Genomic DNA, 19,184 nt, shown 5'->3' on the forward strand with positions numbered 1-19,184 from the left:
AAGTAACTTGTTGAAAAGGTTCGTCTGAGCTTAAGGTTCAATAGGAAAGTCTCTCAAGGATCTGTCCTGTAGCTAGGCTGAAGATTCTCCACATGGGTGCTTTAAAAAGTGGTGCGTCGCATCAGCGACACTGTGTGTTCTTGCTCAGCTAACTCCCACCACCAAGATCCTTTATAGTAATACACATTGGCTGATTTCTATATCTAAATCTATATCTATATAATCTATATCTATATTTATATGACACCCCATCTAGGAGCAGTGGAGCAGTGGAGTAAATATGTTCTCTGGATTGATGGATGGTGGTGCTCCATCCAGTACTTTTTGGGCTACGCTGGGGAGTTGGAGATGATGAGGTGGGGTGGTGATCATCCTGACAACATCCTGACCTCACTAATGCATTTATTGCTTAATGCAGTCAAATCCTCACAGCAATGCTGCTCCAAAATCTAGTAGAAAGTCTTAGAGACAGTTACTCCAACAGGATTAAGGAAGGATCAACTCAATTTAAATACCCTTGATTTTAGAAAAAGCTAAGAAGGAACAGGTGTCCCAATACTTCTGTCCATAAATGTATGGGAATTCAGGTACTGTCGTTATTGGCTTCATTCCCATATTGCAATATCTGTTCACGTGAGACACACCAATACTGTCTGGCCTGATTGGCTTAATGCAAAGTGACGGCTGCTCTCATTAGTATACAGTTAGCATACACCACAGCCCAGCATGCACTGCAAAGCTCCCCACTGAAATAAAAAGATACAGAAAGGAAAAGTTGCCATAATAAACATATCAAGGTGACGATAAACTGTCCTGTGAATCTATGGTATAGTAGCTGAAGCAGAATCTGGCCTTACTTACTATGAGGCATCGACTGTATGTGAAACGCAGGCTGTGAGACTCACCGCAGGGAGAACAGTGGGGATGCTAATTTCAAGGACGCTGTGTCCTTTGCGTCACCAAGGCATAAACAATAGGTGGTCAGAGGCATCGTTCTTAGAAGATGTTATATAAATAGAGGCCGGGAATAGGGGAACACGTTCAGGGTGTTCTAACATGGATATAAATAGGTAGAGTCCCAGACAATGTCATATTTATCAGTTTGTATGCAGCGGCAGGCTACAACCCCCGTTAAACAAGAGGACGGACGGCTTGGACTGGTTAGCTCATACGCAGCCACTGGAACCCTGGACAGAAAAGCTCTTCACGTAACTGTACTGATGTGATCAAGGATTCGACACTGTGGGTGATCTGGTGGTGAAATACCGTGACAAATGATACCTTACAGCATACAGTCCTTCTTCTACCCAAATGCTGGGACGAGTAGGGTGTTGGGTTACTATGCTGGGTAGGTTCTTCAGCAGTTCAGCAGCTTGAGGAACATCATATTAAAATTTTAAAGTGCTTTAAAGAACCTTCAAGAAGGTTTCTAGGAGGAAAAGATTCCTTGAAGGTTCCTCAAAGCACCTTAAGAAGTTTCTCCACAGCTTCAAATTGAAGAACCTCCAAAAGTTCCTCAAGGATCTTTGCTTTTAACAGTGTAGACCAGAGTTAATGACTGTATTATCCAAAAATGCTGGGTCCGACTAATCCAGGAGATGTTCTGTTATACTGTATAGTGATCCAGAACTGGTTGTTGGAAATGACTCTGGCTAAAACCAGCTCTTTTTTTGGTATCAGGTTCAGAAAGTCACCATAAACCACCAAAAAAAGTTCCCCAACTTAGGGGCCTTGGCTTCTTGGTGCACTTTAGGTAGGAACTGACCACTGAATACCACAAACACCCCTGTTTTAGAGATGCTCTGACACTAACGGTCACAAGTGCACTGCCCATTTTCCCTGCCTCTAAGAACTGACTGTCCACTTGCTGCCCAATACTGCACCATCAACCCTTTAATAGGTGCCACTGGCACCACATCATCCATGTTCTTCACTTCACCTGCCAGTAGTTTTAATGTTATGGCTAAGTTCTGAAATATGCTGTGAAGTAATGCAGTAATCCACTGTTGCCGTACTGCCTGTTTCTAAGCCTGACGACCCCTATCTTGAAGGCAGACGGTTGCTGGGTAAAATTAGCAGCATTTTTTTCCCAGGCCCACTTCCATGGTGACCCCAAAGGGGGTAGAATAGCAACAGGAAGCTGGTTGGGCAATAACCTTGCCTTACATGTGTCGGCAAAGAGGTCATCTGCATATGTGCAGCCAAAACTGGCCGCGGTCGCAGCCAGCCAAGAGAAAACAGGGCCAACTGTTCCACGTCCCGCTAGCTGTGGCCATATTTCACCCTCCTTCCTCCAGCCTGCCTTAAGCGGCGGGCTAGCGCACATGTAAACACACACACACACGCGCACTCGGACACACACTATAAACCACAGGTAGTCCATTAAAGCACAGTGTAACATGTAACATGCAGCGTGTTAACATGCCGTCAAGCCCTGGCGTTAAATCCGGAAGCCGCCTACAAAGAACGTCAGCGCTAATGACTGTGGATGAGGTTGGTTTGTCGAATACGACACCTGAAGACCTGAAGCTGAATCAGAGCAGCTCGCCCGGCCATGCAGGACCTCATGATGAGCCGTAATGAGGCTGAATGGGGAGTAATGATAGAAGGTTTCAGAGCGGCTCTTAGTGCTTTCCTACCTTCGCGGTCGGCCGCTAGCCTTCCAAGGGCAGCTGGCCACTTTAGCGCTCGGTGTGGGAGTTGCTCTCTCGCGGTGGCTGACCTTGGGCCACCTTGGCTACACACAGAGAGCGCCTGAGGGAAATGGTGTGGAGTGGGAGAGGGAGGGATTGAGGGGGAGATGGAGGAAAAAACATCTATTATCCTATATTAGGCCTATGACTATTGACTATGTTGGGGGACGTCCATGTCCATATATTTGTGGACACCATTTCCAGTGAACCTTAACCCTGCCTAATGCCAGGTGTGGACTAGAGTATAGAGTATAGAGTATAGGGTGTATAGGGCTCCAGCAGCATTGAGCTGTGGAGCAGTGGAAGAAGGAGCTGTGTTCTCTGGAATGATGGTGGTGGTGGTGCTCCATCCAGTACTTTTGGGATGAGCTGGGGAGTTGAGGATGAGGTAGGTTAGAGATCATCCTAAAGCTCCAGCTGCAGAATGCAGTCAAATCCTCACAGCAATGCTCCTCCAAGTCTAGTGGAAAGTCTTCTTCCCTGGACGGTAGAGACAGGTACTCCAACAGAAGCAGGATAAACAATGAATGCGAAGATGTCCCAATACTTTTGTCCGGAAGGTCGGCGGTTTGATTTCCAATGATCTGACAGGAGAAAGACGGAGGCGTGGACCAATTGTGGTCACCATGAGAAGAACGGTGAAGGACACCTGGAGGTCTGTGTTTGAGGGTTGCATGTCAGCTAGAGAGCAGCAAATACACACACACACACACACACACACACACACACACACACACACACACAGCTGCCAGGGAGCGGCTGTGTCACTCCACACGGCCAACAAGTGCTCCACTGTAAACAGCAGTGTCAGAACAGCCATATACAGTTACCACTCTCCCTCTCCAGCTCAGCGCAAGGGCCTCCAGCTCCACTCACACTGGCAGAAGAGCTGGGCTACTTTGTTCTGGGTGAAAATGAGTCTTTAATGCCAGCTCAAGCTGTGAGGGTAGAGGAACGGTGGAGCATGGAAATCATTTTCATCACAGTCGCACATCGGGCCTTCTCATCGCTCTGGAGCTCTCCGGGCTGAGCGCTATGATCTCCTGTTGGCTCAGAATGGTGAGCAGTTATCTGGCCTTATTTACGTTCAAGGAAAACAAACCTACAAACTGTTCCCATTGGTTAAAACCACATAAATAAATAAATAAACACTATATGTCCAAAAAGTTATGAAAAGCATTCACACACACAGATTGTCTAGTCCCTGTAGAGAAGAAGTACTGCCAATAGAATAGGACTCTCTGGAGCAGATAAGCAAGAATCTATTGGCACCATGCTGCCTAATGCCAGGCGCGGGCTAGAGGGGTATAAAGCCGCCCCAGCAGGATTGAGCTGTGGAGCAGTGGAAGACCTGTGTTCTCTGGAATGAAGGATGGTGATGCTCCATCCAGTACTGCTGGGAGGAGTTGGGGAGTTGGGGGTGAGGTAGGGTGGTGACCGGTCCTATAAATAATCCAGCCCCACAGTTCAGATCAGACGAGCTGCTGATTAATAGGTTCAAAATCAGACTTTCTGGACTGACTGATTTAGTTTAGTCGAGACTTCTTTTATTAAAATGATGTTTTATAGTGTTTAATATCTTATAATCCAATCTGATCTCCTCCCTGACCAATCAGCTCCCAGCTCCTTTACAACACTGCAGTCTAATCACTTCCTGTGTGTGTATGAGTGTGTGTGCAGTGGTACACACTCTGGACTGGTATCTGTGGTTGTTGTTGGTCTACTGGTGTGTAATAACTGTGTGTTTATAGTGGGTGAATGTGCTGTGTGTGTGTGTGTGTGTGTGTGTGTGTATTAGCATTAGCATTAGCCTCCACTCGGTTCTGAATGGGTTCTTCAGTGCTGGTTTATAAACAGAGAAAGGCGAGCGAGCGGTTCTGCGGTTCTCCCGCTGGTCAAACAGAGCGTTTCAGTGAGAGTTTTATAAAGGGTCAGATATTATGGTCTGTTTTCAGTTCCACTGTAAAATAGCTCCACACTGCAGAACCTCAACTCCTTTATTTACCTTCTGAGAACGTCCGCCCTGCTGCTGCAGCCGGCTGGGTAATAATGTTCACTAATGGCGGCTTCAGGCCACCAGATGGCGCTCTGAACACAGTGGAACTGGACTGAGATTAAAATAGCCGATACCCGATCCATTCAAACATGCATGGATCGGCCCAGATCCAGAGCCGCTGGATTAGATTGGGACATCCCGAGTTTTGTTAAACAAAGTGATGTAAAACCTTAACCTTGTGTTTTACTGAGGAAATAAGCACTCACTGCCCAGATGAGGGTATATTGGCAGGGGGCTGTGTATAATAAACTATTCCTCATTATGAGACTGCACCAGTGACAAGCTTCGGCTTTCTAGTGAAGCTTTTAGAGAAGCTTCTCCTACCTGCTTCCAATCTTCCCATATTCACACACACACACACACACACACACACACATTTTTCTTCTTACAGCCTGGACCCCTGGATACAGCCGCCTTTTCACCACACATAAAACTGAAAATCTGGGAGATTCAGTGTCGTAGACAAGCTCGCCACTATCGGTGACCCCCGCCAGGCCACAAGGCCGTCCTGTTGCACGCAGTAACACAGCGGTTCCCATCAATTATTTAAAGGGCATAAATTGATCTCACGGCTGTTGGGCCCTCTCGTTACGAGTCAATATTCTCTTACAGCCCGGCAGTCTCTCCCCAACAGCTGGGGGGAAGCTTCCTTCACATGAGAAAACGAGCCGGTGACCTAGCAACTGGTCCAGTGCTGTACACAGTGCTACATACTCTTATTTCATTCCCCAGCGTTATAAACACTAGGGAGCGTAATGGGAGTATGTAGGGCGGTGTACATGGCTAATCGTTTCTCAGCCCCCGCTGGTATCGGCTGGGTGAAACGAGAAGCGGATGTGTCCGCTGGACGAATTTAAGCGGTCAGGGATCGCTCAAAGGACAGACACGCTTGGTCACAGTTGGCAAAGCTGATCCCAGTTCCTCAGTCTTAAATAAAGCCCCTGAAGACAGGTAGACAGAGCGATATATCAATGATATAACTCTCTTATGAGTGTCTCGGAGTCTGGAGTTATTATCAGTCAGTTTTCAGGGCTGGATATCACTTGTCAGGTTGGAGCTTTAACCCTTAGTGCTACACTAGTTAAATATATGGGAAACACATGTATTATTATTATTATTTATTAATATTTTAAGCACAACAACGTGTCTATTACCCTATTGGTTCTTGTTTTTCTTGTATTTCTAACTCATATAAATAGAAAACATTTTAATTTATACTTCAACCATCAATTCTCTGCTACTTTTACTGAGACTCAGCTCAGAACATTAAAGCATACTGCATATGGAAACTCTGAGCCCATGCAGATATCCACTATACTGTCCAATGTTGATGCTAATGCCCATAAGAATGCAAGGTCTTCAAGTCATTTAGATGCAAGTAGGGTCCAGGGACTGCAAAGGTGCCTGATGTATAGCTAGTCCATGATTTGCTTATTTTTTGAGAGTAGTGGTAATTTTCTTTGCCCCCATGTCGCTTAGATCCACTATAACCTCAAGGCAAGATACCTACATTTACCATCTGTGACGGACACAGAGGGAATGACCACTCACTCATTAAAAATCATGTCAGAAGTGGGATTCGAACCCACGCCTCTATTCAGAGACCAGGAAGGTATGAACCATGAGCCTTAGACCGCTCGGCCTCTCAATGCTAATTCTCAATACACAATAACCAACGGTCACCTGCTGGTGTCACCTGCCTCAAGATCTCAAAGTCAGAATGTTAGGCAATGACAGAGGGGTCTAGTCAAGTAACTGACCCTAGATTCCTCAATCAGTTGGTATTCCAATGCCACAGTTCAATGGTAGTGTAATTACTTGAATTCGTCACAGTAGTATCGTCACAATTTCCCACTGTTCTGAAGCTCGGTTGAGTTTTTCCAACAGTAAAGATCCACAGCCTTACTATTAATCCTCAGGTTATGGCTTTGATGAGCTGTGGCCTGGTTTCTGGAGTGCTACAGCCACAATACATGCAGGTCTCAGCAGTCAACCACACTGTGCTTCTCTCAAATGAAAATGTGTCACCTGTCTTAAGGTATAGATCCAAATGAGCCCATTAGGTTAGCCGAGCTATGCTGACATCCAGCTGTAAAGCTCCCTGACCACACCAGCAAACCAACAGCGTCTTCAGAGGAGGAAAAGACAGCTTCTGAAGTTTCTGTACAGGCAAGGTTTTAAAGATGCCTTCCAATAGTTACTGACTAACGCTGTGTGCTTCTGGAGCTCTAACAGTCTATCAGTCTGAGGGCACCACAACCTTCCGCTTTGCCCTTCGGCTTTCTAGCAAATCAAACTTTGATGGTTTGAAATTGCGGCTTGTTGTAATTCATGCATTATTATTACCCTCCGAGTCGTTCTCGCTCACTGCGATTTTTCAGCTTTTTATTTTTTCACTACTGACTGTAGAGTCCTTTATTCTGAATTGAGCGAGACCAAACAGAATGTACACGTTGGTCAATAACCAATCATACATAATTGTCAGTCCCGGGGGAGGGCGAGCTGCCGAGCCGCCGCCCACAGGCTCACAGAAGAACTTTTGTTTTGTGTTTCTGTTCATGTACGATTCTAAGACTCTGTTCTTGTTCATTTGTGTTCATGTATGTATTGGTTCAGTGTTTTGTTCATGTTCAGGTGCTTTGGTTCAGGGTTATCATGTCTTGTTTAGTTGATGTGTGACCTGACCTGAGACGTGGGGGACTTAAGGGGCGTTGACGCTCTGTTCGACGCCGAGAATAAAAACAAGGATCTCAACATATCCACACATGTCAAACTGATTCATGAAGCTCAAAGGGAGTACATGCTGTTCTTTTTAAGGAGTATCAGGATTTATAGCCATTGAGTCGAGTATTTAAGTCAGAGTTGGTATCGGTACTCTGTATCGGCAGACACTTGAAAATCTGGTATCAGTATCGGTACTCTGTATCGACAGACACTTGAAAATCTGGTATCGGTACGCTGTATCGGCAGATACTTGAAAATCTGGTATCGGTATCGGAAAGTAAAGGAAAAAGTGGTATCGGCGCATCCCTACTGGTAATGTGTGAGAGTGATGAACCCTTAAAACTGGTAAAGAACCTTTACATCGAGGGATTTTAGAGCTTCTAGACCTTTAAAAGGTATTCTTCACTTCAACACCTCAAAAAAGTGGTTCTTCTACGGCATCCCTCAAAGAACCATAGCCACACATGTCGAACTGATTCATGAGGCTCCAACGAAGACCTCTGTTGGACTCTTCAAAGGGAGCCCTCCTAAATTTGGTGCATTCTTCTCTGGCCCGCTCACAAGGAGACGCCATGGAGTTATGGCAAAAATCCTCCAGGTTTCCAAAGGGTCAGAGTCTGAATGTTAGACCATGACAGAGGGGTCCATATGTCAAGTAACTGACCCTAGATATCTCAATCAGTTGGTACTGATGATGGTCACTCAGTGTCACAGCCCTAATATCCCACAGATCTGAGGTTGAGATGTTCCCAAAGGAAAGATCCACAACTCCTGAGCTTTCACTTGGGTTCTAGAGTCGTACTGACGTATGACGCATGTAGGTTTCAGCACTTTGAGTGGAGGTTGGATCGCAACCTCAACCTTTTAAACTTCTCCTACAGGGAATTCTCTGAGTCTGATGCCAAACAGACATACATCTGATCCAATGCTAGAGTGAGAAGTGGTCAAAATGGTCAAAATGGCCAAAAAGGTCAAAAACCTCCACTCATATCTATAGATTGCCATAGATCAGGCTTTACAGTATTGGCAGGCTTTGTGAGCTCCATGTGTAGCATTCTGTCCTCCTGCTGCAGCACTCAATCTTCATTACCATTCTGACTCCACTATAATTAGTCTCTAGATCACTAATTACACACGTAACTGCAATTAGTGAATCCATTATGCCTCTAATACACTATGTAACACATTTGCAGATATTAGAAAAATACAATAGCAAGGCATGAGGAGAACAATTACAACTCCATTGTTTCTCTCACCAGGCCGTTCAAGAGCTAGTCTGGAACCCTGCTTGGTTTTATGCCCCAAATTAAACATCTGGTTCTCCAGTATATCATTTATCGGCCCTGCCTCCGTATCTGTAACGTGGCAGCCTGTATTTTTACTGAGCATACCAGGAATCTAATACCCATTCAGCTGGGTCATTGTGTGTGCCATAAAAGGAAATAACCCTGCAGTGTGTGTGTGTCTGTGTGTGTGTGTTAAGGCTATGTATTTTGCAGTGCTGTAAAATTACAGTGCAAGCCCCCTTGTACTGTCTGCAGTAGAAGAGTACAGCCTGTTTAGAAGCAGTGGACATGTGAGAATTACACCGCAGCCAGGTTGAAATTCTGCTGCTGTGTGTTCTGATGTTTCCTAAGTGGGCGAGAAAGTTTCCACTTAAAGATGAATTCAGTCGACGTGACCCTCATTTACTCTGAATGGGTCTAGGTTGCACCGTGCAAATGGGATTTCATTCAACCAAATGCAGCCAAATCCTCTAGAGCTCAAATCTCATCCATCAGACGGCAAGTAAACCAGCAAATATCCAAGGAAACGGTGAGACGCTTCATTCATTTCAAAGAGTGATCGGAGGACTGAATCAATTTGTGCTCGCTGGGTTCAGAGGTGGAGAACCTTAAAGAGATCTAATGACTGTACGACGGTTCAGATCATACATCATGTCCCCATTCTATCCATTCTATGAACGTTCTTCAGTAGGATCCTCTGCTGGTGTTCTTCCAGAGTTGAATGATGGCAAAAAAAACCCAAATAACTATATACACCTAATGGACAAAAGTATTGGGACACCTGCTCGTTCATTTCATTCATTCGTTTCTTTCGATATCAAGCAATTAAAAAACATTTATGATGCTTATGGCAGAGACATGGTCTCTACTGTCCAGGGAATGAGCCTTTTTATTAGATTTTGTAGGAATATTGCTGTGAGGATTTGACTGCATTCATCCACAAGAGCGTGAGTGAGGTCAGGATGTTGTCTGGCCTGGATGATCACCAACCCCACCTCATCCCCAACTCCTCAAATTATCCCTAAAGTATTGGAGGGAGCAGTGATGTTCTAGATGACCGGGTCAGAACATCTCCAAAACATCAGCCAGGTCTTGTTGGGTGTTCCTGCACGGTATGCAGTGGTCCAAGGAAGGAAAACTAGTGAACCAGCGTCAGGGTCACTGATGCTCATGAAGACCCCACCTCACTTACAGGACCCCACTGAATAGGACTGTAAAGCCTGTCCATCATCAGTGACCGATCTGCAGGGAAGATCTAGCCTGGCTAGATCAGTTCTTCTGAGATGGCTCAGCTGATTCCAGATCAGCAGATTCGCCACTTATGGGAACTGTTCTACTTCTGTGCTCCTCTTAATGCAGAAATCTGTTGTGCTGGATGGAGATGAAGCTTTGGGTACGTCACAGTCAGTTCTGAGGGACGCCCCGTGACCTGAAGAAGCAGCTCTGAGCGTATTTTCCAGCTCCTCTCTATTAATCCAAACATGTCCTACCAGCTCACCCAGCAATGCGCGCCGTAGTAAGCATGTGCAAGAGTGTGTATGCATGTGTGTTCGTGCCCAGGGGTGAACACACATCTGTGAGGATGAACCCACACACACATATGAGTGTATGCCAGGCAACACATCACTCCACACAGCGAGGGTTTGGCAGTACATGAAACAAGTGCACAGTCTTACTGTTTTGGCTCAGGGGCGAGGGAGCTGCCGTATCCGAGTGTGGGCTGTTTCGGTTCTCAGCGTTTCTCCTCTCCTATTAGAACGACATGGCAGTGAGCATTCTGTGTACTGTGGGTGTCTTTTGCACACTTTTGTGGCCTTTTATTCTCCCAGGCGGCGGGAAGGAAAACACACAAACACACACATTCACACACACACACACCTGTGGTGTCAGACATTCCCCAACACTACACACTAATTACAGAGGTGGATCTGTGCTAAATCTGCCAGTTGGCAGTTGGCGATGAAAATCAGCAGTCCTCTGCATCCCTGCCATGGCATGTGCCTGCTCTCATCCAGCTCACTTTATCAGCCAAGCACATTTGCATGTACAGGAACAGTGTGGGATACGAAAAATAAACAAATCGCCGCTGTCAAGCAAGTGAAAACGTCATCACTGCGAAAGGGCAACTTTACAGGAGAAGGAAAAAACCTTGTCAACTTTCAATGGATGTCAATGGAAAAAGACTTTATTTCTAGTCATTGTGGAGCATTACTATTAGTCCGTTCATCATAAAATTCTCACAGGACGGAAAGAACAACTGCCAGATTCAGATTACGCCAAAAAGTGAAAAACGGACAAAAATGGAGATACAAGATATTTGCGTATCGACGATAATCACAGATTATCACAATGTCAATCAAATGTACCTGTTACATAATGGTCTTAATGGACTCGTTATTTTACATTCCGACGATGTACATAAACCCGGCCCACTAGAGAAAGCCTTTCGAGGGAAATAACAGGGTGGTAAATAACAGGGTGGTAAATAACAGGGTTGTAAATAGGCACATAAAATCGCATCTGGACGTTTTTCGCCCGAGCCAAAGTCCAATTCCTACCATTTATACATCAAATAACATCCTAACTACTCAATAATTGCATTTGATGGAACTTTTTCAACACTACACCACTCTTATGCTAACAACACTGATTATCGAACACACATAATATACTGATTATATAACAGCGCTGTCAGTTTGTAACATCCATCCATCTATTCCATTACAAAGCTTTAAAGCACACTGTGGCCTGTTCTGAAGATCCCTAATCATACAAGATTAGCGTACTCCAGCACTCTGATAGTGAGTGCTACATTCCTACAACCCCATTACCTTTCTACTCAAGGTGGTACTCTTGGCTACACAAAGGAAGAAAGCCCACCGTAAGTCTTACACTTTACACTTTATTAATAATGAAGCCAATTCACTGTGCATGGAAGTGTTGACAGAATAGTCTACGGTCATCTCCTATCGTCTTTGCCTCACTACAAACCAAAGTAATCAGGTCACCAAGCAGTTCCCATGCTCCTCAACACCCAAATACAAACCACTTGGCCTACCAGCGACGTTGGCAGACGTCGTTATCTGGTTATTTCAGCTGTCTGTCATTTTATCAACCTGTTAGTTTACTAAGCGTTTATCCGTTGGCCAGTTTTGAGCCTGGCCTGTTGTTACCTTCACTATTTAGCCTTGTCCATGCGCTGTCTACTGATTAGCACAGTTGGTCTGGCTTCTTAGCATGTGAAATCCTCTTAAATTCAGACTAAATATCTGATATTTCTCATGTCTTATTCCACTGGCACGTCATTTTATAGTTTTCTGTATTTTTTGACATAAGCTGGATTTTACCAACATAAAGAAACGAGACCCATTTATTTATTTATTTATTTTACATCTTTAGTAGTACAGGCAACGGTAGAGCGTCAGACTTTGACAGCAGTGGTGGCTCAGCGGTTAGAGCTCCAGGCTGATTGATTGATGGCAGGGTTGTGGGTTCGATAGTGAAATCCTCTTAAACCCAGATACCCACAAGCTGCCACTGTTGAGCCCTTGAGCAAGGCCCTTCAACCTCTCTGCTCCCTGGCATATGTGCTCATATATAGTCACTGTGTGTGTTTTTTTTATTAGTGTGTGGTTGGTGTGGCACAACAGATAACACCACTACCTGCCAGTAAGCTATTACACTATGTAGGAGACCGGGGTTCGATTCCCAGTCTGGGAACTGGGACCACACCAATATATGAGTGCTTGGGCAAGACTCCTAACACTGCATTGGCCCGCCTCTGTAATACGAGTAACCTTGTAAGTCACTCTGGGTAAGAACGTCAGCTAAATGTTGCAAATGTAATGTGTGGATGGGTTAAAGGCTTACTACACCCTTATAAAACGGGTTCTTTAGCTATAAGGCAAGGGTTTTGTGGTTCTGTTAAGCTACACCCTTATAAATGATGTCAGGTTTAAAGGTTCTTTAGTAAATGCAATGGGTTCTGTGGTTCTGAGCAGAAAAACAGTGATGTAAAAAATTCTACACCCCAATAATAGAAGGAGTTTTTGAGGGTTCTTTAGTAAACGCAATGGTTATTTCTTATTTTAAAAATATTTAAAGAAATATTCAGCTTATTTTATAATATACTGAAAGTGTCTTAATCCACTGCCAGATCATTTTACCATTTTAATTTTGTGTATTCTATTTTTTTTTGACAAAAGCTGGATTATCAAAAAAAAAAAAAAGTCTATTCAAGCCTATTTTCTAATATTTAGCTCCACACACTGTTTCAGTGCATATTGTACAGAGAAATGCTACGGCTGTTTATTTACTCTACAGAAGACGTCTAAAGACAAACCCAAGACTACAAACGACAGGAAATGGCAACACGGTGCACAGGACGTCATTAAAGGCACCGTTGAATATTTCAGCGCCGATGCCGAAGGCAACTGTAGAACTGGCAAAAATCCCTTCTGCTGGTGCTCCTCGCTTTCCCTGACTGATCCCTCACAGCGTGTCACACATCCCGAGTCTTCCGCGGCGGCTCTCGCCATTCGACGTACTTGCCATCCATAATGGATAACGGCAAGCCATTCGCATTACTATTCATGTCTTTTCTCATAGCGCAATCCAGAAGCAATGCACTGTTATTTAAATCAGACCCGGAGCACCCCTTCCCTGTACACCCCATAATTAACACGGCCGCTAATGCGAACGGCAGGAATCCGCCTTTCACCCCTCATTCCCACTGTTATTTGTTGTGATAGTCACTGGCTTCAGTTATTACACAGTCATTGACATGCAGATATTATTAATGAAAACTCGTCGGCTGATGGAGATGGTGATGGGGAGGTTGACCTCTTGACCTTAGCATGAAAAATCTCAGAAGGCGGCTTTAGGGGCTTTCTGGGGGGGCTTTTTTCATGGTTCTACAAGTTCTAGAAGAAACATCTGTATCAGAAGACTGAACTAGAGAAATGTTGAGGGTATTTGCTTGCTTGACCCCACAGTGGGCCAAATTTGCAGTGAGGGGCTTTCGTGGACATGGTTTGGGCCCACCTCTTAGAAGGGTCACCGCACATCCACAGATCCTCTGACTGATTGCTTTTATGCTATGATTAAACATTTCTGTATGGATGGGAGTGGAATCTCCAAGGATGACCCCATCGACGAGGGGTCACTGAATGGTTTGATGAGTATAAAAGTGATGTAAATCAAATGCTAGAGCTCTTTAGTAAAGGCAATGGACGTTATATACCACACCGTTCTAAACAGGGTTCTTCAAGGGCAATGGGCTGTAATTCTCTCTCTCTCTCTCTCTCTCTATATATATATATATATATTTTTTTTTTTTTTCAGATCAGAAAAATAGAATCATCTTTTTTTGAGAGTTGATGGCCTTCACAATCACCAGATCTCAACCTCACTGAAACATCAACTTCATTTGGAACATCATTTGGAAGCAAGCTGATCCATCTGAAGATGTTCTGGCAGCTCATGGTGGTCCTAAGACACTTTATGTAGTTTTTCCCCTTAAGTTTTATCACCAGTCACCAGATTCCCTTAATCAAATGATCACTATAAGCCAACAAGTCCGTTTTACCCAGATCCACCAAAGTCTTTCCAGCACAAGAAACACAAGCAGTGACATTTTGCCTTCATTAAGGCAGTGGGGTTGAAGAGGCTGCAGTCAAGAGCATACAGCCTTTATTATTGGCTCAGAGCTTCTTTCTACATCATTCAGAGGTTGATGAAAGGACGGTGAGCCCGGCGGTATCTCTGCCATGACGGCAACGGTTCGAGGGCCGCGTGGCATAATCTCGGTTTGAGCCTCTAAATGAGGGAGTGGCTCGCACCAGCACCGGTTAGATCCTTGGCGAGAAGGCTGGCGATAATGATCCGCGTCGCACTGCTCCTGAAATAGCACCCGAGACTGCAGCAAGACACCCTTCAGGTCAACAACACCCCTCCTCCATCTACATGTGACTCGCCACCAGCCAAAAATAACCGAAACCCTAGCACTTCCCCGGTCACTAAGAAGCCATGCAGCCATCAAAGAGAGGATATTAATAGAGCCATGTTGTGTATTCTGCTACAAAACAACATACTTGACACTAATTTAAATGGCAGGCTATTAAAAAACCTCTCCTTTCCTTTTCCTTGGCCAGCTAAGTCCAACAAGCGCACTAATCTGGGATGGGAAGTAAATGTTAGTGCGTATCCAAGTGGCTGGAAGGCGCGAAGAACTTAATGAACTCTTGGTGCCAACCGGAAAACCATTACAACATAGCAGTTGGGCTCTAAACAGCCTTTATCTGCAGCTTCGACTCATTACGGCCGGATTATTTGGAGGTACAAGCCGGCCTTATGTTTGAGACTCTGCAGGAAAAGGTCAGGAGGCTGCTAAGCCGGCCTTTGGCCTTTCTAAGGTCAAAACATTCTAACTTCCACCCTTCTGCAGTCCAATTGAGCTGGATGAGTCTTCAATCCCATTTCTAAGCACATTTCCAGCCTCTACGGATACAAGCGTGATGCTCGCCAGATGTCCGGGGTGTTGCGTGTCACTCCAGCCGGCGTAGGCCCGAACACAGCGCACTACACAGCCCACTACTACTCAAGTAATGAATATGCATTTCATGGAAGCTTCCAGTACAGGACAGCATAACGCGCCGCTCGTATCACCCTCTTCCCCTCACTCACATGAGCATTCTCCATTAAGGAAGCCCTCCTGTGCTGCATTCTTTCAATCTTTTCGGCACATTCCAGCCAGAAAAAAGAGCAGGACCGGGGCATTCAGGCCCATTTGTTTCTGGAGGAGTGGCGGTAATAACACTTAGTGTTGAGTTAGTGCCAACAAGTGCTCAGCCGCAGCGAACGTCCCTAGCAAAGCAACCACTTACTCTGCATTGATGGGTTCTGAGCTGTAGTTGAGCGACATCGGCCTTTAGATTGCTTTCATTTATGGGCTGGAACTGCACTCTGCACTGAGGGCTGGTACGGAAACCTCTGTCAAAAACTTGTCAGAAGTTCCTGAAGGGCAGCTTTTACTGTGCTGTGGTGAAGCAGTACTGGTATCGCACAGGACTTATGAAGATTTATTCTTATTAAGCCTTTTATGCATTAATTATTAAATAACAGATATGGGTTATTTTTTTTGTTATATTTTACCCCCCCCCCCACACATTTTTTTTTACCCTCATTTAAAAAGAGAAAATCTATTATTGTGACAAAGACACACACTCTCGAGCATAATCGGTTTAAACAGCAATAGTAAATGCTGTTTTTTACTGTAAAGAGGTGCTTACACACCCAGGCTAATATATACTAACATATAAAACTAATAAGTAATGAGGCAAATATAAAAAAAAAAGTTCTGTAGGTTTCATGCTTTTATATGATTTTTCTCACCATTCAGTTTAATTCAATTTTAGAAACTTTAAAAACTTTGAATGTGTAGAACGAATACCTAGCATATAAGCAATAACACACACACACAAAGCTCTATGTAATTACACAATAACGCCCCATACATCCAATAAACACACACAAATATACAGACAAACTATGTCATTTAATATTAAAATATAATATAATATATATGTATATGTAATATATGTATTAGCATATAACATATATGCTGCAGCCTATTATATTTATTGATAATTATGTTTTCTTAAATAAATATAGCATACTATAGATTACCTATTGCTATTTTACTCAGTTGGGTAAAAACAAAAGGGTCACCTACAGTAAACAAACTGTAGGCATTGATGCAGGACGTCCACTAGAGTGGACAGTTACATTTCCCCTTTTAGAAAAAAGTATGTGAAAGTAGTATTGATAAAACTTTGATACAATTATTACCGACTACTTAGTAATCAGACAATCTTTAAGATAAAATAAAAGTATTTAATAGATAACTGAATAATAATAATAATAATAATAATAATAATAACAACACTACTACTACTACTACTACTAATAATAATAATAATAATAACAATAACACTACTACTACTACTACTAATAATAATAATAATAACAATAACACTACTACTACTACTATTACTACAACAACTACTACTACTACTACTTATAATAATAATAATAACACTACTATTACTACTACTACTACTAATAATAATAATAACAATAACACTACTACTACTACAACTACTACTACTACTACTACTACTACTACTAATAATAATAATAATAATAATAATATACCAAAAAAACCTCAGTTTATATATATATTATGACATTCTTTTAGCATTGAGTAGCAGTACTCTGGTACTCTGGTACTCGAGGTCCACTCCATTTAATTTATTTTTATATAACTTTTACTAAAACATCTTGTGAGAACAGAAATTATGGTCTGAATCATCTGGACTATAAATAAACCATACTGCCAACTTTGACCCAATTCATGTAGTGAGTCTGTCTGAATGTGTCCAGTGTTCATTGCATCACTCAGGGCATCATCAGTTATCAGGGCTCAAATGCGCTGGCTTGCCCTTTCTTCACCACCTTACCCCCCTGTTGTCCTCCAGCCAGCATGTGATACTGACCTAGCCACTGGCCAGGCTGCTTCAGAAGCGCGGTGTAAAATCACATGGATATACTATCTGTTTTTTCAGCACATTCACCCCCATTTGTCCACCTAACTATAAATCACCTCTGGGACAACCCCCTAGTGGGATTGGCCACGTGTGCTGTCAGTCACGCTCTTGAAGCTTGACCCTGGCCATTCAGGCCTAGTATTCATTGTCAAACTATTAGCATTCCCGCAGGGACCCACTCTTACATGGACCCTCCACACAGGCTCTCGGTCTTTTTCTTTCAACACACTGACAAACACTCACTGGAGCAGCAGAAGAGTGTTCCAGTGTCTCTCTCTCTCTCTCTCTCTCTCTCTCTCTTTCTCTCAGCTGTTGCCTACACACTCCTCCAGCCTTGGCGTGTTGATGACCAGGTCACACACACACTCACACACACGTGTAAACATATGTACAAACACACACATCAATTCGGCCCACACAAGCAGTGGCCTGCTCCTGCTTACTCACCCTTTTGCCCTCTTTTCCCGAAGCTCCTGGCTGACCTGGTGAACCTGCTTCTCCCTGGGGAGGAAAGGAAGACGCACATGTTCAGGAAGCATCTGCTGGCCCACAAGCTCCCACACTACTGTAAACTATGTCCCACACCTATACGCTCTGCACCTGACTGTTGCTTTAACACCACAGTCTGATAGTAAAGGACAAAAGTATTGGGACACCTGCTCAATCACGGTGTCTTCTGAAATCAGGGGGTGCTAAAAAGAGCTGATCCTGCTTTTGTTGGAATAGCCGTCTCTACTGTCCAGGGAAGAAGGTATTCTGCTAGATTTTGGAGGTGCATTGCTGTGAGGATTTGATTGCATTCAGTGACAGGAGCATTACTGAGGTCAGGATGTTGGATGATCGCCACCCCACCTCACCCCTGGCTCTCCTAAACTAATCCCAAATGCATTGGATGGACCAGAGAACACAGCTCCTCAATGCTGAGGGCTTTATGCCCCTCTAGCCCACAACATTGAACCTATTGGCACCCCCTGCTTAATTCCACAAAGACCATTAGCTGCTCCTATGGGCAGTACTTCTTACTTCTTAAGTTGCAATGGGTGCAACTTAAAGTAGCTGAATGCATTTATTAGAGAGGTGTCCACAAACATTTGCACATATAGTGTAGCTTATCGAACCCAGGTGTTGGGTGTGTCATCAGAGCAGAGCTCCCAACCCTGCAGCACAGCGCTCTCAGTCAATGCTTCATTAAATGAATGGAAAGTGATTGGTGTGGTATTAGCTCATCCAAAGATTAGATCTGTTCATGCAGGTTAATGTGGCAAGCAGGATTGGCTTATATCAGCCAATCAAGTGTTCACATGCAGTAACTTGTCTTATAGATGCATGGAAAATTGTTAGTTTCTGTAGATTGATGGTTTTAGCTTGGATTTTTGAGATGGTATGGCTGCCCGTTGCTCACTAATGTAGCGATTCAGGTCATAAAATGCAATCAAACCTAGTTAAAATAATATATTATAATAATTAAAAAAATTTGATAAAAAATGTCAATAATAGCTATTATAAGTCATTTATTAATTGAATTTAACTTACATGTGGATTTCTTTTGTCTATTAGAGCTTGTGAAATTACATTAGAATGTACCCCATTGGGTATTGACAATCCGAGCTCATCAGCAAAAGCTTACATATGCTAGTGCGGACCACACCCTGAAAGCTGGGTGGGCTCAGAAGTGATTTTTTTGGCCAGGAGTCCGGGTCGGCTTTCCGTGGTCTGCGTGTAAAGCCTGGCCAAAGTGTGTGGTGTGTAGTGAGTGGTGGTCCGAAGAGGAGGGAGGAAACGGGTGCAAAGTTTGTGTGGATGGGGACAGACTGTCAGG

The 19,184-nt window shown here is 43.9% G+C and overlaps 1 protein-coding gene across 1 annotated transcript in view; it reads right to left on the minus strand.

Annotated features, from left to right (window-relative positions):
* LOC140546682 (uncharacterized) overlaps positions 1-19,184 on the minus strand; it is a 207,428-nt gene that overhangs the window by 123,656 nt on the left and 64,588 nt on the right. Inside the window, exon 15 of the mRNA XM_072670065.1 lies at positions 17,813-17,866. Within this exon, the coding sequence (XP_072526166.1) occupies positions 17,813-17,866 (54 nt within the window). The remainder of the gene's footprint in view (positions 1-17,812; positions 17,867-19,184) is intronic.

Source organism: Salminus brasiliensis, chromosome 24 (assembly GCF_030463535.1).
Source record: "Salminus brasiliensis chromosome 24, fSalBra1.hap2, whole genome shotgun sequence".
Taxonomy (NCBI): Eukaryota; Metazoa; Chordata; class Actinopteri; order Characiformes; family Bryconidae; genus Salminus; species Salminus brasiliensis.